Here is a 27,678-nt window from a genome sequence, read left to right as displayed (position 1 = left end):
AAACATACAACCCAGTTTTCAAGATTAGTTGTCCTACTGGAGTCATATTTGTGTATCAAATCCTATTATCACATTTCGCGCCTGTTCCTGTGGTCATGTGACACTCTGCCTCCTGCAACTTTCGCGCCATTGCTAAAGCCCGCCTCCTGCCGCCGAAAGACTCGACGCGATTGGCTGCTGTGGATGTCAGAGTGGCGCCAGTTCTTGCACAGCGACCGGGGAGAAGTGCTGGCTGCATGTGAATGAATTCAGGGCTGTCGTGTTAGAAAAGCAGCCAACTTAATACATAAAACTGCACTTTTACTCGGTTACAACTGAAGGGTATTGGAGTCTCATTTCACTTGACGCTCAACGCTACAAGACATGGCTCGTAAGGATTATGAGGCAGAGAAAGGTAAATATTTGCAGGTCTTACAGCAACAAGTTGGCCCATGAGGACTAACTCCTTATAAGATGCTTAAAAATGTAAAATAAATGTATGACTGCGTGACATGGAAAGATATTGTTTAAATTAGTTCGAGGTGTAAACGTTGTAATTTTGAAATAACGTTTACAGCAGAGTTCTTATCAAATACTGTTGGTTTGTATAAATGTGTATGAATCTGGTTTTATAACAGGCGCAGTAAGAGAATGGTGTTTTAAAGTTTTTCCATAAACTTTTCAGAGCTTTTTTTCCCCCCAGCGCTGTTGTAAGTAAGCAGTAAGCATTGTCTGTAAGCTTGTGACTGCTCGGTGACCCGGATGGATCCTTAAACAAAGGAGCAGGCGCCACTGAGCAGCACATGTCCGACCCATGCTTTCAACGGAGTTTGGTCCGACGACAGTCGGTGTTCGTGGACAGCTTGCCATCTTATTTGGGGAATTCTTCCATGGTTTCGTCTGAAAACACAAATTCTGTGCAAGGGCACGTGAATAAAAGTGCTGCAACGTTTGTGAATCAAACACACGTTGACTTTACAAATAGGAAGGATTTAAATCTGCGAGTCAACAGGCCTGTGGTTTATAAGCGACACTAAACAGGATTTTCGGGGATTTTTAGGAGCCCACAGTACGTTTCCCTGAACAAACATTGATAACTGGATGTTTTCCCTGCTTGGCTAACCATTGAGCTAGCTCTTGTTCTGATGGTCAATGAGCCATTTTGTATTTAGCGCTGCGTTCGCTGACGGCCTGGTTTGAATCAGCTGCTGAGTTTTACGCTGACTTATAAGGTCGATTCATGGTTGTGTTTAGCTTCGGAAATATTGTGGGGGGGGTTTGTTCTTTTTTCTTTGCTCTTTATTTGTGTGTGTGTGTGTGAAACAAAACGCACAACCTTTTTTTGCTAAACCTAAAAAAAAAACGACAACGACTCTAAAGTTGGCGTCTGATTCGATTCTTCCGGTTTTGCAGAACTTTAAAGGGCTATTTCACAGTTTTCACGCAAGTGTCACATCTCAAAAGCTAATAATGATCAATCCTGGACTGAATCTTTCTATACAACCTGCACTTTCTTCATAGATTATGAAAACGATGACCCTTAAATGTTATCAGCATCACATTGGTCAGCTTACTAGTTATGTGTGAGGAAATGTGGTTGAGATATCCATTTACTTAACAATTGCACTGGTTTATTTCTCTTAGAAGTTGAACATTTAAAATGTTCCAGTCTCCAAATGTAGTTGAAGGAAATGGTTTTATTATGGTGGTGGTGGTGTCTGTTTTGCCAGCTGACCCTTATGAAATCTAAGATTGTCTGATCAAATCAAAAATCACTGGGATGTTGGATAATGGTTTATTTGAGTCGCATAACATTTCCTTTACATTGGATCATGAGAGGATTATAAAAAGGTACTTGAACTCGCCAGCTACCAAGTGAACTACAAAACCTCCCCAAATGAACTGATATCCCATGGAAGTCTCCTTCTTTTCATAGCCAAAATTGTAAAAGTACATAATTGTGAAATGACCAACACAAAGTGAGTCACCTGAAATGGCTTTCTGAATACACAAAAGGACAAAAGATCCTGCTAACTTAAGTTTTGCTAATAATAATTGGCCTGGAAGGCGATCTCTTGTCCACCTTGGTTTATTTATGACTTTGGCAATAGAAAGTGTTTTTTTTTTTTGGTCCACCTTTATTCCAAGCTACTTACTGATTCCTTAAAGATGCATTTTTGCATGTGAAACCGTGAATGTATGTGACAAAAATCAAGGAACTAATTTTGAACTTAATTATTTATATTCTTTTCACTTTACATTTAAGTTACCTTATTAAACTGGACTCTTATTGAATATTGCACATCTGAGGCAAGCCCAACATAGACCAAATAATGCAATACAAATTTTAAATCAGTTGCTTTGTGAAATAAAACTTTTTTAAAAAATGCCAATTTTATTTTTAAATTGACTCGCTTTGTTAAATAGGGTCCAGCTTCAAAATTACAACTCTTAGGTGAGTCATAAATGGAGGAATTGTTCTAAAAATATTCTATATTATAAATATATTTATATTCATAAATATATTTTATTTATATTCTATATTATAAATATATTATAACATTCTAAAAATATAAAAATATTTTAGTTTAGGTTTTGGACTACAACTGATCACTCAACCCAAAAATAGTGGAATAGCCCTTTTATTACTGACTTCAGCGACGTAAACTACCTTGTTAGTAATTCAAATTAAGCTTCGACTTAAATTAATAGCCTAGAGAGACTCCCCTTGGTGCCTAAACCGAAGAGTACAGGAGTCGTCAAGTGTCTGAATTAAGCAGCAACATCTAACTGCAGTAACGCAGGTTAAACTTTAAGCCAACGGTCAGAAAGCTCCGGCGTTAAATATTAAATCGGCGCCTCCTCGCTGTTTGGTGCGGTGATTTGTAACAGCAGCGCGGCTCTGCTTCTGGGTCCAACCCGCAGCTAACCTCGGCTAACATTAGAAGATGGCTGGCCGAGGTCTGAAAACAACAAGCGGGACTGTTTTCATGTGCGGAGGAATCGCGGAGGGATACCCCAGTGACGGGGCACAAAAAGCCATGTGCTGCTTTGTTTACAATAACATCCTCGAACATGGAAATTAACCAGCAGCGCTGCGAATTTTCTCCCGCGGCGTCAAAGTAAGTGGAGTATATTTAAGTGCTATTCTAATAGGAGTTTGGTTCCTCCTGACGCGGAAATGAATATTGTTTTTAGTTGTGGCTCTTTTGAGAAGTGAGGGGATATTTCCTAAGAGAAAGGGACACCGAACTGAGCGCGCTTGTTGTTGTTGTATTTACCTACTGGCCCTGGAGCGATTTGCTGCGCAGCGCCAGTTTATTTCACTCTGAAACTGTGATAGGAGATCCATCCAGGTGAATTATGCTTCACACTGAGCCCCAGCGGCAGTTTATGCTGTACTGTAGCAGTAGTGACTCATCGAGATTACAGGATGCCATGTTACTCAACAAAAGGGGGGGTCGGCGCAGGACAACAAATTAGCTCCCAGCATGTAGGCCCTCTGCTGTTGTTGGGAATCAAGTATTTCTCCTGTTTTCAACTCAAAACATCTGATTTTTTTTTTCTGTGTCTTTAAATAACGCTCAGTTGAAAAGATCTTTCTTTGCAGGATGTGGTGGATTTTTTTGTAAGTAAATTAAAGCTTGTGTGTGATATGTTTTGCAGAGAAGTGCAAAAGGTTCCTGCAGGAGTTTTACACAGAGGATGACAATGGGAAGAAGGTGTTTAAATATGGAGTACAGCTGGTGAGTATAGTGTTGTATACAGAATGTAGACCTAACCTTTGTCCATTTCTCACAATAAATGGTATTGGACTTTGTTCCAAGACTTTGTTTTTTGTCCTAAGAGATTTTAATTTTCCATTTCTTTTTCTTTTTCTTCAGTTCCTAAATCAAAGTCTTCCAATTTTTAGATGAAGCAGTTAACCCATAATTAAAAAAAAAACATATAAAAGGTCAAACATAAACCAAAATATCACCTGAAAAAAATGTATTGTTCTATTGGGGAAATCATGAAATGTTTTAATCACCAGGTCAGACCATGCGGAAAACTGTAAATTGCCTATGATAAAGTCCTTTGGGGGATTTCAGGAAAATAATTTTTGATGAAAAACTCACTCAAGTCTTAATAAAACACTTAAAGGAGTAACTTCCATTTAATTTTTATTTATTTATTTTTTTTTTTAGCTCTGTTAGATATTTTAGTAATGGTTTGCTTCCAACTTGCTGATTTTGAGCAATTATGTTTTTTTTTTTTTTTTTTTTTGTTTAGTTTAGTTTTTTGTTTCTTTTATTATTCTGTATAAAATATCAAATAAGGTTGTAGTTTGGAGTCCCAGAGAAAATTAGGAATCCCTTATCTGTTTTATTCTTTTAAATTTTTATTTTATATTCAAGATTTTTAAAAAAAAGAAATTGCATCAGTTGTGTTTTATCATCTTTGTTATTCGTCACTTATTGTGAGAAGTTTGTCGACTACGATCTTCCTGGACTATTTCACAGTTTAAAGTCTACTGTGATGTAAATAGTGACTCCTCTTTTATGTTTTGTTTACATCACAATCTCGGTGTAGCATGAATGCAGGGGAGGTTGAATGCAGCTCCCTTTAGGTTATAAAGTTGGAATTTTCTTGCAATTGTATGATAATATTGGGTTATTTTTAATTCAACAGTAATTTAATCAATTTTAATAGGAACGATATTTAACAACTTTTTGCAAGACAGAAACGGCATGTTTGAGTAGACAAGCTGCTTAGATTTTGTCTGAGGAAGTCTGGTTCTGTTGGAGGCGGTGATAAGGGTTTAAAAAGTGGGTGTAACTGTGTTTATCGACTCATCTAATTGCTTGTCTGCTCAGGTGGCTTTGGCCCACCGGGAGCAGGTGTCTCTCTCTATTGAGCTGGACGATGTGGCAGAGGAAGACCCTGAGCTGGTGGAGAGCGTCTGCGAGAACGCCAAGCGCTACACGGCTTTGTTTGCTGACGCCGTCCATGAGCTGCTGCCAGAATACAAAGAACGAGAAGTATGCCGTTTTTAAGAAAAACACTTTATAAATAAAAGCTTTGCCTTTCAAATTGACTTTATTAAGTGGGTGATATTAATTTTGTTTTTCCTGCATGTATGTAGGTGGTGGCCAAAGACTCTCTGGATGTGTATATCGAGCACAGGTTGATAATGGAACAAAGAGGTCGGGACCCCGCTGACACCAGAGACTCCCGTAACCAGTACCCACCTGAGCTCATGAGGAGATTGTAAGTAGGACCACATTAGGCTTTATTTTATATTTTGAGCTCTTCCTCATGAGCTCTGATCTTTTTTTCTACAGTGAGCTCTACTTTAAAGCTCCCAGCACGTCTAAGCCCAAGGTGGTGCGTGATATTCGGGCTGACAGCATCGGTCATCTGGTCGCAGTTCGAGGCATCGTGACCAGGGCTACTGAGGTGAAGCCGATGATGGCTGTGGCGACGTACACGTGTGACCAATGTGGTGCTGAAACTTACCAACCGGTAAGATTTGGTTTATTGCTCTTAACACCAAAATCTAGCAGCGACATTATCACAAAACTGCCACTGTAACGACTTCTTTGTGTTCATCAGATCCAGTCTCCCTCCTTCATGCCCCTCATCATGTGTCCCAGCCAAGAGTGCGTCACCAACAAGTCTGGAGGTCGGCTTTACCTGCAGACCAGAGGCTCCAAATTCATCAAATTCCAGGAACTGCGTATTCAGGAGCATGTAAGGAATTTCAGAAAGTTGATTTAGATTTGGTTAAAAAAAATAAAATAAATAAACGGCGGCAGATATCTTAAAACCTGCAAAAAAGGGTCTGAAGGAATACACTAGACTGAAACAAATCATGTTTCACATACAATCATCAAAACATAGTTCTATATTTTTAACATTAAATTTTTCGATAATTTGTCTTAAACATGGTTTTTCAAGCCTTTGCAGTTTAATTACCCATTGACCCCTTTATTTATAGGTTGGTACTCCACGTATAATTGCAAGGGAAATTTCAACACTGTAATTTGTGTATAATATATTATATATTTATAAATTTCTGTAACAAAATGTATTTTGGTCGAGCACTGAGCCTTGTTGTACGCCACGGGCAACCTTCAATAAATCAGGCTGCGTTAAATACTGTTATCTGTTAGTATTTTAACAATTTCACAAGAATGTGATTTTGCTTCATTGTGATAGCAACTTTTTCCACCAACAGCATCATCTCAGAGTCAAACTATTCCACAACCAACCCAAATTATTGCTTCAATTACTGCCATTACTCCTGTTAATGGTGGAACTGTTAGAGGAAACTGTATTCTTCCAGAACAGGATTTGGTCTTTAAATAAAACATCTTCAGTAATCTCCTCTTTTGACCTACGAAAGAGGAGATTGGTCCATAATTGGATGTGTCGCAGCGTCACCAAAAAGTGATTTTGTGCTGTCTGATATCCTACAGAGTGACCAGGTTCCTGTTGGCAATATCCCCAGAAGCATGACGGTGTACGCCCGCGGTGAAAACACACGTCTTGCTCAGCCTGGAGACCATGTGGCCATCACAGGGATCTTCCTCCCTCTCCTGCGTACAGGATACAGCCAGGCTGTGCAGGTAAAACCAGTGGTAAAATCACTTCAGTTTGTCTTCATGCAGATGCATTTTATTAAATATGTCCCAAAATGGCCGCTGTAGGGACTTCTGTCAGAAACCTACCTTGAGGCTCACAGCATCACGCTCATGAACAAAACGGAAGATGACGAGCTCGGTAACGAAGAGCTGACCGACGAGGAGCTTCGCAGCATCACAGGTTGGGATCTGGTCACCTGGTGCAACATTTGTTCCTCTCCCTGTAACTAACGCACCTGTTTTGTGTTTTAGAGGAAGGATTTTATGAAAAGCTCGCTGGCTCGATTGCACCAGAGATCTACGGACACGAAGATGTGAAGAAGGCTCTGCTCCTCCTGCTGGTTGGAGGAGTGGAACAAGCTCCAAAAGGCATGAAAATCAGAGGTGAGCAGAAATCAGCCCACTCAGAAGGAATGTTGTTTGAATCTAATATAGTTTTGCGCTTCAGTTATCCCCATAAAAAGTCGTAATAATGGCACCATTGTTGTTGTGTTTGACTCATTTCCCCTGAAGGCAGCATAAATATCTGCCTGATGGGCGATCCAGGAGTCGCCAAGTCCCAGCTGCTGTCCTACATCGACCGATTGGCTCCTAGAAGTAAGTCCCATCTCCTGTTTAATATTTTATCTACTGAGGAATTTTCTCTCTATTAAGGCTTTCATGGTGAAATATTAACTTTCCATGTGGTGTAGAGCCTGTTCCTGCTAATCTTCTACCACTAATGAGCAGCCACAGACCAAGATTCTCATGGTAAAACCTTGAGTGAATTTATTACAGTATTCACACAAATTTAAAATGGATGTATACCATTAAATTACATTTTATATAATGAAATGACAACGTTATAGTTGCCTGCTATTTTTTCCTTTTTCTTGTATATATATATTTTTAGCTTGGTTGGATATTTAGAAAGTGTCTCAACCAGGGAGGGGCAGTCTTGATTTACTTTACTAAGCAACTTTCTAGGGCTGAAATGATTAATCATGATGAATCGATTATTGGAATAACGGTCAAACAATTTAGTAATTGATTAATTGTTAACTAGATTATACACTTAAAAGGTCATTTGCTTAATGAAGGATACAGTCAGAGCAGAAATTAAACCAAAAATGTATACATTTTGCATTTAAAAAAAAAACAACTTTGTAAATGTTTATTTTATTATTTAGAAAATAAATTGAATTGTTTGCATCTTTTAATATATTACTAATATTGTATAAAAATAGGTTGAACTAGTTAAATGTAAAATCTGCAAACTGATTATTAAAATGATCTTTAGTTGCAGCTCTATATGGTTTCTAAGTTTTATTTAGTTAATTCAGCCCAGATTTAGTTCCAGTTCTGTCTGTTACTTCATTGCTGCTTCTTCTGGTTTTCAGGTCAGTATACGACGGGTCGGGGGTCATCTGGTGTCGGTTTGACCGCCGCCGTCATGAAGGACCCTCTGACTGGTGAAATGACTCTGGAGGGCGGCGCCTTGGTGCTTGCTGACCTGGGCGTCTGCTGCATTGATGAGTTTGACAAGATGGCCGACGCCGACCGCACGGCCATCCATGAGGTCATGGAACAGCAGACCATCTCCATCGCTAAGGTACTACTGACGCTAACCAAACTTCAATCTGAAGATGAAACCGGCCTCGTTTCTACCAGCTGCTCTTCTCTCCAGGCCGGCATCATGACCTCCCTGAACGCCCGCTGCTCCATCCTCGCCGCCGCTAACCCCGCCTACGGCCGCTACAACCCACGGAAGAGCATCGAGCAGAACATTCAGCTGCCGGCGGCGCTGCTGTCGCGTTTCGATCTGCTGTGGCTCATCCAGGACAAACCGGACGCCGACGCCGATCTGCGGCTGGCGCAGCATATCACATATGTCCACCAGCACTCTCGCCAGCCGCCGACTCACTTCACCCCGATCGACATGAAACTCATGAGGTGAGCAAAACAAGTATGGATAAGATCCCCATCTGATCCAGGCATTAGTAAAGAGTTAAAAGTGATTATTATTCCTCTCAGGCGCTACATCGCTCTGTGTAAGAAGCGTCAGCCAGTTGTGCCGGAGGTGCTGGCGGATTACATCACCGCCGCTTACGTAGAAATGAGAAAAGAGGCTCGGGTCAGCAAAGATACCACCTTCACCTCGGCCCGTACCCTCCTCTCCATCCTGCGCCTGTCCACTGCACTGGTGAGGATTACCATCACTCATTAAAAACCTTCTGCACCGCCCAACACTCGCGTTGCATCAGAAAGTCGGTTCTCACATCTGTTGTTTGTTAAATGTTCAGTCTGGAGGGATTTGTGCTCCTCGACAGCCCAGTGTGTGATAAAGTGCTTACAGTGCAGGTAGTGATGATTACCTGGTCTACTGCAGTGTGAGCACTTCTTTCCCACACCGGACCAACTCTTCAGAGGGTTTTAGTCAGACATGACGTCCTTCGAGTTTCTGAGAGCTCCTAAAGTCTCCTTAATAGGATTTGATTATGTCATTTTAAAACATGAGTGGGATAGGAAAGTCTTTGAGTTTCAACTTTTCCCCCTGTTTTTTTAATAGGGAGATTTTCTCACATTTTTTTTAAATATGTTTTTTATTTAAACTTTTATCTTGAAGTTACCTGATTTAAAAACTTTTCTGTTTAACACATTTTAGATTTTCAGTTATGGATGGTTTACCTGAGGGGGGAAAAAAGAGCAAACTAAATATTTAAATGGAGCCAATTCACAGTAAATCTCATCCTCAAGGTACTCGGAAAGAAAAATGAGTCCAAAGTATAGTCGGAATCAATACGTGCTTTAGATTACAATTTTTTACGTTTCTAAATGATATCAAAACATCAGATAAGTTTGGGATATACATTTTAAAGCATTAGTTGGATAATATTGTAATTCCTTTCTTTTGTATTCAAAATCGCCTTCAGTTTCAAACTTGAAGCAACTTTTTCCTTTTTTTTTTTTTTTTTACAACCTTTAAAAACTTTTATGTCTGACCTCAGAGAACAAAAAAACATTTTAAGTGTCTAAATTCATCCGGGTGCCAAAAATGTTGTTTAGAACTACACTATTAACACTCTGCTAAAATAAAAGATAACTTTGTTTATTTTCATAATTTATGGAAGATGGTGACAATAAAACCACACCAGGTTTAATGTTTTGGAATCAAATGTGTAGAATGTTCCTGAACAAATATGGAAATGTTTTAGGAAAGGTAAAGAATCTCAGTTCATTTAACTGTAACGTTTTGTACATAAATTTTCACCTGGACTTGCTTCGGTCTGCCTCTGGTTGTCAAAAGTGCTGTTTGTGCAGGTAGTATTCATCCTCCTACTGCAAAACCAGCACTTCAGGTAAACAGGTGGGCAAAGTACTGCATGCAGATGGCCACTAGGGGGCAAACTGCCGCCACACATCAGCTTGATTTAGTAAGTTTTGGTGACTTGTACTGATATTTTATTCCTTCAGCAGCTTGTTCCCCAGCCTGGTTCTGGTCAGCTTTGCAGGGTGGGCAGTCAGCCTGTGTTCAATCAGAGCAGCTGTGCAAACCCATGCAAAACTGACCATGGCCTGGACAGCCGTCATCACCCTCCACATGGAGTCTACAGATGTTTATATCGCTTTGTCTGTTTTGGATTTTGTTCCCCACCTGCGGAGAGACTAGCTGGTTTTGAGAGGCGGAGACTTGGGCAATTGCCGGCCTTTCCAGAGGGCATTGCACTTGTCTCGGTCTGACAGTGCCGGCATAGCGCAGCTCACACGGACGTGGACCCACATTAATATTTTGAAAGGGTTTTGTTTATTTATTTATTTATTTATTTATTTTTCTAACTCGCCTGCACTTCCCCGCTCTTCAGGCCCGACTTCGGATGATGGACGCTGTGGAGAAGGAGGACGTCAACGAGGCGATGAGGCTGATGGAGATGTCAAAGGATTCTCTACAAGCCGACAAGTCCGGCACCACCAGGTTGGTGTTGCGTCACGTCGTCATGTTGGGGGTTACTGAGGTGCAGGTGGCGGGACGTATGCTGACCCAGAATCCTCTTTTATGGGCTGCTTGCGTTTTGATCACAGTAGCTGTTTGTGCTGGCGGAAGCTGTAAAACCTTTCTGGCTTTTTATGGCTCTTCATGGAGAGACGGGCTTTTCAAGCAACGTGTTCATACTTTTTTTTTCATGTTTGCATCGCCATCAGGGTTTGAATTCTTTGAAAACAGGAAACTTGACTCTTTTTAGACTTGGGGCAAATTAGGAAACTTTTAGTGAAGTTCTGGTTTCCTGTGTAAACCAGAAAAGACAGATTATCCTTTAATTTTTTATAGTTTCTTAAGACTGGATCAAGAAATTGGAACATTTAGTTTGGACAAAAGTTTTTTGCTTATTTCACAATGAAGTGCTGGACTAAAATTTGTAGTGCTGCTACTAATATTTTTTAATCTGTCAGATTTTTGATATAATTTAGAAACTTTCATCCAAAAAATAAATTTTATTAAGTTTAATGTTCAAATTTGATTCATGTGGAAATGGACTTTCCATATTTCGACAGTAACATATGCTAAACTTGGATTTAATTTTTCTTTTAGATTTTAACATCTACACACTTAAATGTGATTTTAAGCATTAAATGACATCAAATTGATATGGCCGTCTGCAGACTTGTATGCAGGCAGATTTGTTTTTCAGTTGAATTTTCATCCAAACGTTTCCAGACCAGTTATTCAAGGGGAAAATGTAGTAGTAGTAAAATTCAAATGTCACAATTCATTTGCAGCGGTATTGTTTTTGTTTCTCTTCAGTAACCTCTGGATGTTTTCCATTCTTATCGCCTGTGATACGGCAATTCGCTTCAAATCCTCAGAGCGTCAAAACTTCCCGTTTACCGTCTCCTGTCTTGAAAGACGCTTTACAGCTACAGAATAAATATATCGCGATGTTCTTTGAAAAACTTTCCTCGATTTGTAAAGCATGTTGCATTATAAGATAGACCTGAATAAGTTGAGATTCTAGAAAAGTTATGAACTGGAAGGTGAATGAATCAGAAGCCAACTTCATCATTGCGATGTTTTATGAAATGTTTGTGAAAAACCTGGAATAAAACATTACTGCTGTTGCTGGGTTTTTATAGGTAAATGTTTCTACTTGCTGAGGGAATATCTAAAAATTAGTTTTGAGGAAAAGAAGAAAAAAAAAGACAATTTGAAGTGGAAAAACACTAAAGTTCAGTTTGGAGCTTTTATGGCTTTCAGATGATTTTTCACATTATATCGCGGCTTAAAATGAGTTTTCAACATCTTCTAACATCTGAACCCTCTCCGTCTGTAGGACCCAGCGTCCGGCAGACGTCATCTTCTCGCTGGTGCGTGAGCTCGCCACAGAGGGCGCGGCGGGCCGCGGCGGCGTGATCCGCATGGCCGAAGCGGAGCAGCGCTGCGTCTCTCGCGGCTTCACTCCCGCTCAGTTCCAGGAGGCGCTGGAGGAGTACGAGGAGCTGAACGTGTGGCAGATCAACCAGGCCCGCACCAGGATCACCTTCGTCTGAACTGCCGCCTTCCACAGGCTCCGACCCGCTCTCTCTTCCTTCTTCCTGCATTTTGTAACACAAGTCAGGCAGAACGTGGACTTTCGCTTATGCCCGTCTGTTTTGAAAGAATTTGTGCTCTTAAGGTCCCATTGCTAATGTTTCAGAAACCTATGAAACTGCTTGTAAATATGTATGTCAGAACATAGTATCGTGTTGTATCTGCAGTTGACAGAAGCATCTAGTTCACATTGAGAATTTCTGTACATTTTATACATTGTAATGCAAAGTAAAGTTAATGTTGTGCCCTGTATTTGAGGAGAGTTATAATAAATGCTTCAATATTCTGCCTCGTGTTCACTTTGACTTCTTTATGCACATAGAAAGTAAAATATTAATACCTGGTTCTGTTCAGTTAAACCAAGCAGCAAAACCAACTTGAAAAGATGCAACTAGTACTTATTGTCAACCTCATGAAAAATCATTTAAATTTATTTGAGTCGGGAAGCTCAATTAGTTGTCACAAAACATTCTCGGTTTCTTCTTGAAGAAATTGTCTTCCAAAAGTATTCATACACTTTGTACATTTTCACATGATGAGCAGAAACTGAGAATTATATGATAGACCAACACTGATGAATAATTTTGAAATGGATGGGGTGGGAAATAAAAAAAATTCCATTTAAAAAAAAAAAAGATGCTATTAAATGAATTCCCCTTTGATTCAACTTTGTAGTTACAGCTCAGCTTCAGATTTAACATCTCAATTATCAAGGTCTGGACTTTGACTAAGCCATTTTAACACAAGTACAGCAAGCTTTGATCCAAACTCTTAAAATTGTAGCTCTATATGTTCAATAATTGCTAATAATTTAAACTAATATGAAATCGCACACACAGTGACCCTTTTTTTACTGAAAAAAAGGGTCACTGGGTTTTCTGGGTTACCAGAAAAGGTAACTGATACGGTTAAGAGTATCAGAGTTCATGCCAGACTTCAAGTTATTTGAAAAATGTTGTGAAACCATTTATCATTTTCTTCCACTTCACAAGTATCTGCTTACTTTGTGTCGGTCTTTTACCTGAAATCCAAATAAACATTCAAGTCTAGTTAAAAATACTTTTTCAAGACGCCTGTGTACTTGGAGTATTCACTGCAGTAATTGAGATTACCAGATTTCTGCATGGCTATGTGACTTTTCCATGGTAAAAAAAACGGCAGGTGATAAACTAGTCAGGTTTATATGGAATGACATCTCTGTGAAAGAATGCTTCACAATGCTAAGCACTTTAAATGTAATAGTGAACATGCTGAGGCAAAAAGTGTGAAAATGCAGCTGTTTCGATAGCTGTCCTCAGCTGTGGAGCTGCTGGGAAAGCAGGTGTTCTTACAACTGCAATAACCACTTGGAGGACATAGCTATGTTTTAAAAAACCTGGAAAACTTCTTTATAAATATACCTTTATGGTTGTGATCTATGGTTTCATTTACAGATTTTTTTCCTGCTGAGGCATTTTTTCCCTCTGTGCTTGTAGTTGGTCCCAGCAGGTGATGATTTCCTTCCAGACCTAATGGGGTGTTTCCATTTGAAGTCTTGTTGTTTATGGCCTTGGTCCAGAGGCTTTTTATTCCTAATTGGTGCTGAAGGGGGTTCACTTTAAACTTTTTTTTTTAAGAGGAGGAGACGAGATTTTGGTCTGAAAGTTTGGGGAAATCCAATTGGACAGAGGATAAAGTTACTGAAAGGAGGACAGAGGGGTTTGATATTTAGCCCACCCGGTCCAGTTGGACCAGTGGAGACAGCCTCCTTGGCCTGGTAAGTGGAACATTTATTTGCATCATGAATAAATTTGAAGCTGCAATATTCAGTTAATTGTGTTTAAGCTGTACTTTAAAGATTAGGAGCAGATGTATCAGGGTTTGTTTATCGTTTTCTGAAAATATGTTAAATACAAATACTAATAGGTGCTAATTTCTTAGCATTTTTTTTAAATAGAATTTTTTTTAACCTTTTTTTGTTCTGTGGGCTGCAGGTTCAACATGATTTCTTTATCCTGCTTGCTGGGGCCGCTATGCGGTCTCCTCTTTCTCTCAGGTCAGTGTTGATTTCTTTGACTTTGCAGCTATTTTTGGAAACCACTATTCAATAATCAATAAACGTATTTCCTTTCGCAGGCCTGTTGGAGGCCAAATCTTTGCTCAGTGCCATCAAACAGGAAGGTACAGATCCTAAGTCTCTCAAAGCATTTTAATTTAAGCAGTCTTTGATCTTTTTAAAAAAATATATTATTTTCATAAATTGTGGGGGGTTTTCTAACAGAGATGGTGCCTTTGAGTGACGTGAGCATCCACTCGGAGAAAGCCAACGAGTTCCTGTCTCACTCCAGACCGAAGCGCAACGCGGCGGATCCCAGGTGGTACCGAGGAAACCCGGACTTTCAGTCGTACTACAGATACTACAGCAGCATCGGGCACACCGAGGGGGTAACAATCTTCCATAATAATGCCAAAATCAAATCAGTTCTCACTAGCTTTCAATAAATAAAATTTCATTTAATATCTTAGTAGAAGAAACGCCAAGCAACGCCTAAACTGACATGCTATCCAACGTGTCAAAACCAGAATCAAGTTGTTTACAATGGAACAGAATATTTCCAAGCCAATTTTCTATTATTTTATTTGCTCACTTTTTCTTTTCAGCTAAAGAGAAAAAAAATTAATTCTTCTTTTATTACGTGTTGAGTACCTGCCGTTTGTTTTTTAATTGTCACGTGACTGACAACCAAGCCCAACAGTAATTTTTGCCTAGCAGCTGTGCTAGAAAACACTTAGAACTATTATAACTATTGTACTTTTAAATGCTAGTAAGTGTTTAATTCTAAATCCGTTGTTTAAAGGCAACTGAAAAGGAACACAGAAATAATCAAAAGTTACAATATGGTGTGAGAATCACAAAAAGTCCTCTCACCGTGTCAAAGTGCTAAAATAAAAATGTATTTAGTCTGAGACTTTTGCTTGGAGATTCACACACACACAGCTCCTTCTAAGATGTATGTTTCAAACTCAAGGCCCGGGGGCCAACTCTGGCCCGCCATAGCTTTTTATGTGGACCTCTGTATTTAAGAGGAAAACATAAACAGAACCTTCAAGATAACAGTTTTGTTCTTAAATAGTATTTTAAACAATCAAAGCAGTTTTTATCCCCATACTGCCAATTTACATCAAAATAATAAAATGAATTTTTTTTTATCTTAAGCAGTATTTACTGAACACAGAGGCAGCTATTTATTAATATTTGAACAATTTGTTAATGTGTTTTTTTCTTTTTCCCAACACATCCTGGTACAACTGGCCTTATGAGAATATTCATGATCTTGATATGACCCAAAGTGAAAATGAGTATGACACCCCTACCTAAGTGGTGGGATTAGCTAAGTTCCCATTGACTTTAAAATTGCACAAATTGAAATTACTAAAATAAATTTGCTTAATAGAAAACACGACAATTAAAAAAAATTAAGTTATTGCACTACGATGAGGTGGTTTTTCAGCTGTATAAAAAAAGTGTATTTTGCAATGCTATCAATGGAAATACTTTTTTTTTGGATCACACGAGTCACGTGATCAATAACCGGATGTTACTAGATGAAGAAGATGACAGGAAGTTATTTTTTAATGCCTTATTGCTTGAACAAACCTATTCACATGAGATTTTAATTGAGTTTCTTATCTGATTGAAACACCACAATTGCAAAATGTTATATTTTTTTATGTTAACAGAATATCAACAAAGTTTTCTGCATATTTGTAGGTTGTGACAATCACACTGATCTGTCCTTTCTCCTCTCAGCTCTATGAGATCGACAAGCTGCGGATGCTCTACCAGCAGATGAGGTACCTGGAGCATGCCTACGGCCCAAACGCCTCCTACTTCCAGAGCAAACTGGGTGTGCCAATGATCATGTGCGACCCAGTCACAGACAAGAGGTGCAAATACGCCGCTCCTCCTCCACCACCCCCGATGAAAGGAGTCTCAAAGCCCATCAATCCTACGGAGGCTCCACCTCCTCTTCCTCTCGCTCCAGCCATTTCCCAGGCTGATGTGCTTTTCCTGTGCAACAACAAGGACCCCCTCTGCAAGCCGCACATCGTCTACTTGCCCACTGGCGCTGTTCCGGTGCTCTGCGACCCTCGGTACCACCCCCACTGTACCCCGCAGAAAGCCCCGCCGCCCCCGCTGGTGGTTCCTAAGCAACCTCATCATAAGAAGCTGCCTCCGCCTGCCCCGGTTTTGGTCAAGAAGTCTCCTCCTCCGGCCCCCATCCGCGTCTTCAAGGGTATGGAGTACGACTGCGATCCCTACTGGGACCCCGACTGCCTGATTGACAACCCTCCAAGAGCTATCAAGGGGAAGATCATGGGCCCCCCACCCCCACCTCCTCCTCCACCCGAGGAGGAAGAAGAGGAAGCTGTAGAGGAGCCAGCGCCTCCTCCGCTCAAAGAGAAGAAACTCAGCTTCCACCCTTACCCCTACTTCCACCACCACTCTTATGACCCCAGGGATGAACTGTATGACCCGCTCCGCTTCCAGTACCCCCAGCCAGATGATGCCGCTGACGAGCCTGCTGACGAGTGAGCGGTCCTCTCACTGGCTGAGAAAAAAAAAAAAGTCTCATGTTTCCACGGACTTTGAAACATTTATCAAAGAAATGTGTTGAAATGATTAAAAAGACATCTTATTGTATTTATCATCACTGTCACAATGTTAAAAAAAATGCTGTTGTCAGCCAGTGTTTTAGTAAAGAAGCAATAAAATAAGATAAATTTGGTTTTCATCAGTTAATGAGTTGCATTTTGCCTTTTAAAAAGGTGCAAAATGATGGAAGAACAAGGTTTGCTCCTCCCAGAGCCACATGGCAGCTAAAAACAAACCTTGTAAACGCTTAACACACAAGCAGGGGGTCATTATGTCGGCTTCTGCTGTGCATTTAATACCCAAACAAATGCTGACTCAGGTTATCCATGTTAGTCTCTACGGCTTCCTGTGCTGCCACGTTTACCTGCCTCCTTCAACCCCTCTGCAGGCAGTCACACAGCAGGAACGCAACTTTAAAAAACCCCCCAAAAAACGAGTTGACTGTAAAACCCTCAAAGCTCCTGATAATAAACCCACAGCTTCACATTACAAAACTTTCATGGGCTTGTTTAAAACTGCAGACCTATACATTTCTGGGGTCTTTATAATTACTATAGTAAAAACCCAAAAGAATTACCTTCTGGAAGAAGACACAAAGCACCATGAAAAAAAAAACCATTTTATTACATACAGAAACGTGAAACAATAAAACGAACCGGGTAAAATAACGTCCATGTTCAGCGATCTCACTGCTGTAGAGAGGTTTTAAACTGATCTGAGTGGTTTTTGGATAGATTGAAGGTGTAAAATCTTTTTTTTTTTATTTAAACACAAACAAAAAGAGAGAACAGAAAAGAGTGTTTGCCTCCCTGCCAGCTCAAAAGAAGAGTCCTCTCATCCTCCGGCCGATGCCCTGCCTGTCGTACAGGACGTTGAACTTGTTGATGAACTGGTTCATACTGTTGCAGGTCTTGGTGATGGTGCCTAAGTAGGCCATGAGCCCCACATCGTTACATTGCTGCAGGGAAACAGGAAATGAAAAAAGTGAGAAACAGCAAAAAGTGTTCATCTCTGAACTTACTTCTTTTGTTGAAGAACACTAATCTGTTGACACCATTTCAAAATCCTTAAAATGTTATTCTGTCAAGTCATGAATTTTCAGTAAAACACTAATGCTACGTTCACACGGCAATCAAATCCAACTTTTTCACAGCAATCTGAACGGACCAATTCTGACCTTTTCACCCAAAAAAAAAAAAAAAAAATCTGATCTGTGCCACGTCTTTATGTTTTACTACGTTGGATCTGCATTCGATAGTTTTCAAAAGTCAGAAGGTCCATGATGCTTTTTATCCAACACTGAAATGAGACATGCATCACAATTCTGCACCAGAAGAAATCAGATGGGGGTAAATACAGACATAAATAATGGCTGAAAATTATGATTATGAACTTATAAAATAGCTCTGCCACTGAAGCACATCACAGACCACTGCTGGTTTGACAAAGCATCCTAACAAACTTCTCTACAGAAGTTACAGTAAATGCTCCACAAAAGGTCATTTCAATTAGTTTTGCTTTCTTTTCGTTAACTTCCTTTGTCTTGTTATAATCTTCTGACAATAATGTTGCATTATTTCTGTACACAGAGCGCTGCTGTATGACACAACTTTCTTCTTCTGCTCCTACAGGCTTTCAGAAGTCTGACTGCAGTCGCATTTAATTAGCAGTATGAACAACCACGCAAAAATATTGCTTCCAGTCAGAAGATATATTTTCAGCAACTATGTTGTTCCTCTAGGACAATGGTCAGATTTTGTTTTGAGTTGCACGATATCAGAAGATCTTGCAGTGGCATTAATATTGGCAAATACTTAGATATTAGATATCAGATGCAATATTTGCCAATTTTCTTTTTTCCTTTCATTCTAACCTCGGGTTCCTGACCTTCTTTGACCTTTAGCATATTGGGAAGCCATTTATGTCCAGTGTAAGCATCTGCAGGCATGAGACTTTGTCCAGCTAAATATTACATCAGCATATAAATTAGAAGTTGATAGCATTTGGACTCCAAACAGTCCTTGCCATAAGAAACTTGCACACACTGATATTGTACAGATGCAGCCTTAATTTTGTTGTGTAAAAAAAGTATTTGACCTTTTCCACTTAGCCAGACCCAGCGCCGACCAAAAACCACTTTGCCACTGGACCGGAGGAACGAATCATTTTTGTGCCAAATTTAAAACTCTGGAGTTTATTTGTGCTTTGATTGGTTGAATGAAAAATAAGAAAAGTCAGAGTCACAATAACACAGCCTGTCTCCAATTTTCTTCACAGTCATGGAGTTTTAATAGGTTAATGCGCTACTTACTGCTCATCATTTTCCCCTGAATCCATAAACCCAATTTCTGACTCAGCTCTATAAAACTGTTGGTCTTTTAATATAATCAGGCAGTGTTAAAGAAAAAATTGTTCTCGAAGCTGTAGAACTCGTGTGTTTCTCCTGGTGCAAATGAAGTATCAGCTGACTGACGTGTTCATACTAAGAATTTTGCCTGTGTTACTTCATAACATAGATAGTTGAATAAGTGAACCCAAATGCTTGTTAAAAAAAAGAAGAATCCTCAGTTGTGGGGATTACATACATCATAGAAGTCAGTTTTGAATTTTGTGGTGCTGAGGACCGGCAGTCTGTGGCAAAGAGCGTTTGCTTCTCGCAGGATCTCGTGGTTGAACGGCACCTCTCCTGTCACACAAACACAGAAGAAAGATCAATCCAGTGAGATAACGCTTCAGGATGTAGTCTAAGTGCAACTTAAAATTAAGGAAGTGTTTTTGAAAAGAAAAAAAAGGAGCAGAACTATTTGGTAACAGCTGCTTGATATATATATATTTCTTTCCCCTTCTGTGCCTCATAAATATGATTGCTTACCTGCTTCGACGGCTTTGACGTACTCTAGAATGATCTTTACTCGGCTGTGGAGCATTTTTATCGCGCTGTGCTGGGCAATAAGGTGTTCAGCCACTAAAGCAGAAAACAGAGGGACAAATAAGTGTCAAAGCATCCAGTTACTCAACTATAAAATTAATTTAAATGACAATATGTACCATCAAATTGATCTGAATGAGAAGGGATTGTATATTCTCATGTAATCTGTGCTATATGTACAAAAAAATAAATAATCAAGACGCATTTGTTAATCAAGCCTGTCTACAAAAATAACCATATGAATCTTTGATGTTCGATAAACACAGATCACTTCAAATGTGGATGTTTGTCTAAACACCCCTTTAAGAGTCAATATGGTCTGTTTCGACCAGAAGGCCTGTCATGACACCAAATGTTCCTCGATGATAATTTGTCCCAGAAATTATTGCAATAATTACTACTGTAATAAACGATATTGTTTGAAGACCATTTTCTATGAATATAATGATAATTGCACAATAATACAAGTTTGCCCTCTCAAATACCAATAAACTAATTTTGTTAAAAATAAATCACTAAACACTGGAACTGGATGATATTTTAAGTAAAATAATAAATACAAAAGAACAATCATCAAATAAAATTTAACAAAACAACTTAATAAATAAATTGGAAATAAAAGTCACGCATAACTAAAACCATAAGTGAAATGGATTATGAAGTCTCTGTAAACACAGTTGCCCTTTAAAAAATAGTAATCATTACAATGGAAATTATCAAGCACCAATTAAGTGATTTATGGCGATAAGCTTACTTACCAGTCGAATTTTCCCCAGTTCCTGTGGCTGTCATTCGAGCCACATGGTCAACACCAATTCTCTCTGCTTCCTCTGTGGCTAAAGTGTATGTCAGCTCAGCAAACAACATGGTGGCCTGGTTAAAAACAACAACAAAAACCCCATAAATAAATAGGAAATTAAGTTAATATGGTAAGAAAAAAGCATTTCGACTGAGCTGGGTAGGAAGTCTTACCTCGCCACTGATGATGTCTATCACAGATTCATAAACGCTAACAGGAAGCTGAAGGAAAAAAACAAAACAGAAGCGACGGGATCAAAATGAAATCCATCCACAGCTGCTCCAGCCTTGAACTGGAAATGCAGGTAGACTTACGTCAGTGTGTTTGGTCATCGGGTTAAGTTTGAGGAAGAGGGGGCTCTCGATGATCTCACACACCTGGTGCAAAAGGAAAACAGGAACACATAAATAGGGTTGTTTCATCATTTTGATCGCTGAAATTAGTCTTAAACTGCTGCCACTGGCTTTTATGTTCACAAACCTGTTTGTGGATGTGAATGTCTGACTGGTCTGGAGGGCCACCTGTGGTGTACCAACCTAGGAACTCCATGTCCTTGAAGACCTGTTTAACTGGGGGACATAAAACTGGTGTCATATTTTAAAAGTTTTTATTGCTGCTTAAACAAAAGTTCTACAGGGCTTTGTGACGGGCACACCCAAACATTAAATCTGTTGTGTTTAAGACACTTTGCAACTGATTTTGAGGTAAAGTCAGTGCCATTGTTCATTTGGAAGACTCACTTACATTGAAAAGTAAGGTGTAAGGCTATGTTTTATTGGAAATGTAATTCAATTTCGTTACATTAATCTGCAAAGAAATGGCTGGCAGGCATAGAAAAATGTTAGTACCAGAGGGTTGAAAGATGAAATGGAGGATTATGGTCATGATATCTCACATCCTTATTTATTTCTCTGTTTTGTGAAAACGGGATTTTCCAGAAACTATTGTAACCTGTTTCATTAGAATGGAACATTTCAGTTCTTTCCAACTCATGAAGTCACTTGGTTTAAGACAAGTTTTGCAAACATTTCTGTCTCTCCTTAGCAAGTTACCAAAGTTGGAAAAATGACTAGAAATAATGCTTTCATTTTATTTATTTATTTAAATAAGATTACAATTTTAACATGTGAAAATGTTAAAATTCAACATTTTCACAAACGTTGAATTTATACTCCTTGAAATTGTCTTATGCTATTCTATATTTGTCAAACTGTTCTCTTTGGGATTGATAATGAAATAATTGATTCTTACATTGTTCCTCTTTAGTGTAGTAATACTCCTTGTCGATGTGCACTTTCTCATCTATGGTGTGAGACATTAGTTCAAAGGAGTTCATCACCTCAATGTTTCTACCCTCCTGTTTCCCGATCAGAGCGCCAATCACTGAGAAGACAGAGCAGACAATAAACAACAGATGTGTATCTAAATTAATGCTGCTATAAACAAATTTTTTATTGTTTTTTTAAAATATAAGTGCTTGTCAAGATATGCCAAAAAAAACCCTAAGATGGTACTGTCTTTATAAATGTAAAAGAGTAAAGAACTGAAGTTAAATCACACATACCCTGCATTGGTCGGCCCTCCTGGGACCGGATGCGTATCCAGTGGTCTGATATGTTGAGGATAACCAAAGGGTGTAAGGCCACAGAAACACTCCCAGTGACCCCTGAGGCCATAACACTGGGGCTGGCTGCAAATATATGAAGAAACACACAAGGTGGGCTTTAGCAGGAAATTGACTAAAACACACGAACATTTACAAAAATGGACTATCTAAGCAAAAACAACAGCAACAAAAGAATTAATAATGGCTACAGACAAGAAGAAAAAGAGATCGGCAGAGGAGGCGGTGCCAGTTATCAGATTATCCAATAAACCTAAACCATGTGCTTTTGGTGCTTTTCATACACAGATTCACATGTAATCAGATCAATCAAACTAAATATAAATATATAGAGATTTAAATTTGTTTGCATTCACTCCAGTCTGGTCCTGGTGATAACTAAGCACAGTCAAATTTAGTTTATAATTGTTTAACCCACTAATTAGCGGACTTAGATATAGGCCATCTGAATTGCTTCTGTTACTTTATCCAGATCAACCTCAACTTTAAGTGTCTGGCAATTATTCAGTGTGTTTTGGCTGTTGTTTTTTTTAAACTGAATTTTATCTTACCTTAATTATGCCTCTAGTTTTATCACACTTTATAACAATTAAATTTTTTGTTGATTAATAAATGCTTATTGTAGTTGCCTAAAACAATTGCACAAGTTAATTGACTTATATTTTATTTGCTGAATTATTTTATTATTTGTAATCTTAGTTTCAACATTTATTAGAATTTTAGAGACTATGCTTGTCAGGATTTTTATGTCTACTTCTAGTGTCTGGTCACCAAATCCCTGTTTATACCGAGGGGTTTGCATGTCACAGTAATAATAAAAAGTAACATAATCAGCCTGAATTGTGTAATTTAAAACACACACACACAAAGACCTACTAAAGACATGTTCCAACAAGAATACACTAAATATATGTTGACATTAGGTAGTGCATGAGCAATGAAGTGAATAACACCGAACCAGGGGGGGAAAAATGCATTTCCAAACTGTTCAAAAGGTATCTACTACCAAATGCATTGTTAAAATTACTATACACAGATTAAATACTATGCGTGCACTGTGATCTTCAAGTGACATTTTTGTTTGCTGACTGAAATAGGCAAACAAAACAAAGATTCATTAATATATTGTCGGTGCGGAAAGATTAAGATTCACGCAATAAATTCAGACTCGGGAACAGAGTGAATGAGAAGTGGCTGCTTAACATTCAAAGTGAAAAATAACAGAAGACAGAGATGTGAACGTTATCCTGGTTGTGTCAGCAACCTGAAAACACGACAAAATCTCCATTTACGATCACTTACAACCAAAATACACAACACGTGATGCAACCTCCATGGTCATTCATGTCGGTGCGAGGTTTATGTGGTGGGTTAAATTATAATTACTTGCCTGTTCCATCCACTTCCATTCCTCCACCATTGCTGGTCGCCATCTTGTCCGGTGTTGTGTCGACAAAAGCAACGCCGTCAGGGGAAGATCATTTCAAGACGCTCGTTTTCCTGTTTACGTTTGTTAGCGTGTTCTCGCAAGAGAATGGACAAAGTAACGCGTGTTTTCCAGTGCTACTAAATGCCTTATACTCATATCAGTTCTCTAACTATCTTGTCAAATAGTCTATTATTAGAAAAATGTATTTTCTCTGAGCTACAAGAGAATTTCCGGGTGAAAATCCTAGGAATTGAGCCACCATAAATATTGCCACCATAAATATATAACATAATGGAATGCGTTATGGTTTAATTGTTAGTTGGAAAGCGCAAGTATATTTACTATTTTTTGAATTTATTGAAATTTATTTATTAACAGAATTTATTGAAGAATACAAATGTCTTAAAAAGGCGCTTCCGGTGACAGAATTAGATGCTTACGGTTGGTGGACCTTTTTCAGCACAACACCGGTAAACCGCGCAAGCGCAAGAGATTGTTCGCTTAATGAACGTTAGGTGGCAACACTTCCTCTGCCAGTCTTCTTAAATGAGGTGCTGTCCTTTGCTCTTTTTAAAATACTTTTTTTCCAGTGTCATTTGGAGAAAGGCTGCATCGACCGAGTCGCTATTGTACCAGCGGAAAATAATACAGAGTTGTGATTTCATCACCAGTTTAGGTCACTCTGTGTATGGGCAGCTGTTTCTTGGGGATTGCTGATATAGGCGCAACCCTTGTGCGTCAGGATATAGGTCCGTGTTGAGAGTTTTGTTTACAAAATGGATGAATTTAAAGGCTGTAATCTTGACTACTTTCCAGAGAACATTTTAATTGACGTACTCTCCTACTTAAGTGTCAGAGAGCTCGTCAGAGCTGGGAGGTAAGTATTTTTGCTTGTGAAACAAAAAGCTGCTTTTTCTTTGTTGTGACTCATTCAAATGAGGTTTTCTGTTGTTGCTTTTGTTTTTCCTGTCGTGTAGAGTGTGCAAGAGATGGAAACGCCTCGTTAAAGACCAAAGACTGTGGAGAACAGTTGATCTGACTGCATGGAAAGGGGTAAGAGTAGATTTTTGTTTATAATTTGTTTTACAAAAGTATTTACGTCCTTTAAACTTTTCCACATTGCCACAAGCGTCGATGTATATTAATTGGGATTGTATTTCTTAGAACAATACAAAGTAGTTCATAATTGGGAGGGAAAAATTAACGGATATAGGGATCTCAAAACTTTTCACAAATAAAACTCTGAAAAGATTGGTGTGAATTTGCAATCTGCCCTTTTTACTGTGACATACCTGAATAAAAGCCATATTGATGAGGACAAGCTTGTAGTCTACTTGAATGTGTAGCAGTGACGTTTTAGAAAACATTAGGAACGTTTACGTGACTTGTAAAAGCTGTGACCAAATAAATTGCTCATATCAATGTTCAATTCAGAATGTAAATGTATTTTTCTTTTCCCTACTGTTTTGTGTGATATAGAATATACCATATTTAAAGTACATTTCTATTTTGTTCTTTTACTGTGTAAAGCCCAAGTTATCATGACTAACACTATACATCTTTATTATGGAAAATGTTTGTGAAAATACTAATTTCTTTATTTTCTAAAAATGCTGTGTGTGAAGCAATTTTACATAGTGTTCATGTTTGATGCTATTGTCTACAGATATTTTATTATCCTCCTATGTCACTTTATGTGTTTGGGCACCTATGCAGTCAGTGATAGAAACTAATTGTTTTTTTTCTTTCCACCTCTCTCACATCCATTCATGGTCTGTCCTCTGTGTATTAGGTGACGTCCCGGATCCTTTGGTTCCTTCTGCGTCAGTACCTGGGTTGTGGACTGAGGTGCCTTCGCTTGCGTGGTTTGTTGCTCTCTGCCCGAGGCGGCACCTTTCTCTCTGAGTCTTGGCTCAAGGCTTTGTCCACCAAATGTCCCCGCCTGAGTAAACTCTGTCTTCTGCATGCTGATCTCAGAAGCTTACCAAACTGCCAAATCCTGCCCCGATCTTTGCGGGTGCTGGAGTTGCGTGGCTGTGAGCTGCCTCGTAGTTTTTTCAATCAAAGCTTGCCTACTTCACCTGGTCTACCTCATGAACGAGCCGAAGCCACATGTAGTGTTGGTGCTCAACAGAAAGGACGCTGTCAGAAAGGGAAGGGGATTGCTTCTCCTTCGGGAATCGGTGTCGAGAGGTTGGTCCTCAACAACGTCCCATCTTTTACAGACCAGCATCTGCAGAATCTGGCATCCTGGGAGAGGCTCAGTCGCCTGGAGTTACGCGATACCTTTCGTGTAACAGCAAATGGACTTAGGAGCTGTGCAGCCAAAGAAGGCCTCTCAGGGCTGGAAGGGCTTTCAAGACTCAAATATCTTGAAATAGGCATTACAGGACGACAGGGCTACCAGTTACAGATGGCCTCCCTTGGACTGGGGGCAGGGTGGCTTGGACTAGAGGAGCTGAGTCTTGGTGGGAAGGAGGTGGGACCGGGCTTGCTTTGTGCCAGCCGTCTGAAGGACCTAAAATGTCTGCATCTTTGGGCCTGTACACTCAGTGAGCTGCAGATCGTGCGGAGCTGCAGGATGCTCCGCGGGCTCCGCCAGCTGGAGTTTTTAGACGTTACATTCCAGCCTCGGCAGAGTCCTCCTGCAGAGGAAGGACAGGAGCAGGAAGGTGGAGAGGAGCAGCAGAATGAGGAGGGAGGTACTGGTGGAGAAAGTAATGATGAGAACAGAACACTGGATGGGACCGATCCCTTCCCAAGTCTGCGCCGCTCACTGGCTGGTCTGTTGCCATCATGCTCGCTGGTTTTTACTAACTGCTCTGTTCAGATAAATGTAGATTGAATCTATTCAAGTGGCTAACAAGCATTTATTCCCTTTACAAGACAGTTACTGGGAGATTTTGGAGTTTCTATAGACAACATAGAGAACATGACAGGGTCTTGCAATGACTATAGACTATAGTTTAACAGTTTGTGAATATGTTTTTACAAAATTTCTCAATGTAATAGGGAAAAAAGAGCTAGACCATCTTGATTGGATATGGCCTCCATTGTAAAGCTCTTAGTTTTGTTACGCCTAGTACACATAATTTAGTATTTCAAGCAGAACAAGTTCTAACATTTACATGCAAAGCCACATAAAAATAGAAGCAAAGAAAATTATTCTAAAGAAACTTTAGATTTTTCAGATTTCTGTAGTTAGATCTTTAAAAGATCACTTTTTTCAAAACTTAGTGATTTGCTTGAACACTTTGATGAATCAAAATTTTTTAGCTCTGTTTCTGAGCTGCATGTTCATCAAGCAACAGTTAAGTTTAACTACAAGTATTATCTTACTGTTACTATATTACCAACCAGTCGGTTTAAAGTAACTAAGGTTACTACGCAAGGAGAAACATGTTTTCACATTGAGGAAAAAATAAACCATTTGCAGAACATCTTAATGTAAGACAAAGCAGAACATTCACTTGTTGTCTGTCAACAGACATGCAGGTGTTTGAGTCAAAGTACTGAAGATGTCGTAAGAAAAAATCCACCTGTTTCCTGTTGCCTAACTGCTTTCTAACTTTGTATACACTCAGAAAATCATGTATTTTCTCATGTGAAGGGTGGTTTAACGTTTTTATGACTATATTCTTTCACTGAGTCTTTGCTGATGTGACTTTTAAAGGTGATGAGTACAAAATGATATCAATGTTTTTATTTTATTATCAACAAAAATCATGAAAGATTTGGAGTAAGGATCTAAATAATGTTGCATTTGACTTCAAATCTTGTAATAATGAAATTGTTGAAAATATTTTTTTGCAAATAAATTCTGAGTCATAAATGGTCTTTCTTTGTTTTTGAAAATGTAAATTATTTTGAAGCTTTTCTTTAGGTAAAGCTTTTCTACGTTGGTTGGTTTTAACTTCATGTTAAGTGCCAAGAAAGAATATTTGCCTCCTTGTAGATTTCTTCTATTTTGACTTTTTCTCCCATTGAAAGATTTTCCCATCATGAAGCAAAATTTAACACCTGACAAACATTACAAGAGCAAATGCAACACAATTTTTAAGTGCTGATTTTTTATTTTTAAGCAGAAGAAAAC

General features: G+C 39.1%; 4 protein-coding genes across 4 annotated transcripts; 3 read left to right on the top strand and 1 right to left on the bottom strand.

Annotated features, from left to right (window-relative positions):
• Positions 1 to 199: 199 nt before the first annotated feature.
• Positions 200 to 12,456, top strand: mcm7 (minichromosome maintenance complex component 7). The gene is made up of 15 exons (XM_023329002.1): positions 200 to 394; positions 3,646 to 3,725; positions 4,836 to 5,000; positions 5,105 to 5,229; positions 5,304 to 5,484; positions 5,575 to 5,712; positions 6,441 to 6,590; positions 6,672 to 6,786; positions 6,858 to 6,989; positions 7,119 to 7,202; positions 7,985 to 8,196; positions 8,272 to 8,537; positions 8,619 to 8,787; positions 10,448 to 10,557; positions 11,912 to 12,456. Exons 1-15 carry the CDS (start codon positions 364 to 366, stop codon positions 12,126 to 12,128), a joined length of 2,175 nt encoding a protein of 724 aa, XP_023184770.1. The 5' UTR covers positions 200 to 363; the 3' UTR covers positions 12,129 to 12,456.
• A 1,412-nt stretch (positions 12,457 to 13,868) lies between these two features.
• Positions 13,869 to 17,314, top strand: LOC102238042 (leucine-rich repeat extensin-like protein 3). Its single transcript, XM_023328200.1, has 5 exons — positions 13,869 to 13,924; positions 14,142 to 14,203; positions 14,284 to 14,328; positions 14,429 to 14,592; positions 15,959 to 17,314. Exons 2-5 carry the CDS (start codon positions 14,149 to 14,151, stop codon positions 16,742 to 16,744), a joined length of 1,050 nt encoding a protein of 349 aa, XP_023183968.1. The 5' UTR covers positions 13,869 to 13,924; positions 14,142 to 14,148; the 3' UTR covers positions 16,745 to 17,314.
• Positions 17,315 to 17,407: 93 nt separating this feature from the next.
• On the bottom strand, positions 17,408 to 23,642 carry cops6 (COP9 signalosome subunit 6). Its single transcript, XM_005802083.3, has 10 exons — positions 23,547 to 23,642; positions 22,097 to 22,222; positions 21,784 to 21,915; positions 21,013 to 21,101; positions 20,847 to 20,909; positions 20,706 to 20,753; positions 20,492 to 20,606; positions 19,677 to 19,769; positions 19,390 to 19,490; positions 17,408 to 17,762 (listed from the first exon to the last, which is right to left on the bottom strand). Exons 1-10 carry the CDS (start codon positions 23,587 to 23,589, stop codon positions 17,622 to 17,624), a joined length of 951 nt encoding a protein of 316 aa, XP_005802140.1. The 5' UTR covers positions 23,590 to 23,642; the 3' UTR covers positions 17,408 to 17,621.
• A 434-nt stretch (positions 23,643 to 24,076) lies between these two features.
• On the top strand, positions 24,077 to 27,401 carry fbxl12 (F-box and leucine rich repeat protein 12). Its single transcript, XM_014469907.2, has 3 exons — positions 24,077 to 24,462; positions 24,563 to 24,638; positions 25,378 to 27,401. Exons 1-3 carry the CDS (start codon positions 24,362 to 24,364, stop codon positions 26,428 to 26,430), a joined length of 1,230 nt encoding a protein of 409 aa, XP_014325393.1. The 5' UTR covers positions 24,077 to 24,361; the 3' UTR covers positions 26,431 to 27,401.
• The last annotated feature ends 277 nt before the right edge of the window (positions 27,402 to 27,678 follow it).

Source organism: Xiphophorus maculatus, chromosome 23 (assembly GCF_002775205.1).
Source record: "Xiphophorus maculatus strain JP 163 A chromosome 23, X_maculatus-5.0-male, whole genome shotgun sequence".
Lineage (NCBI taxonomy): Eukaryota > Metazoa > Chordata > Actinopteri > Cyprinodontiformes > Poeciliidae > Xiphophorus > Xiphophorus maculatus.
This window is presented reverse-complemented; position numbering and strand designations above follow the sequence as displayed.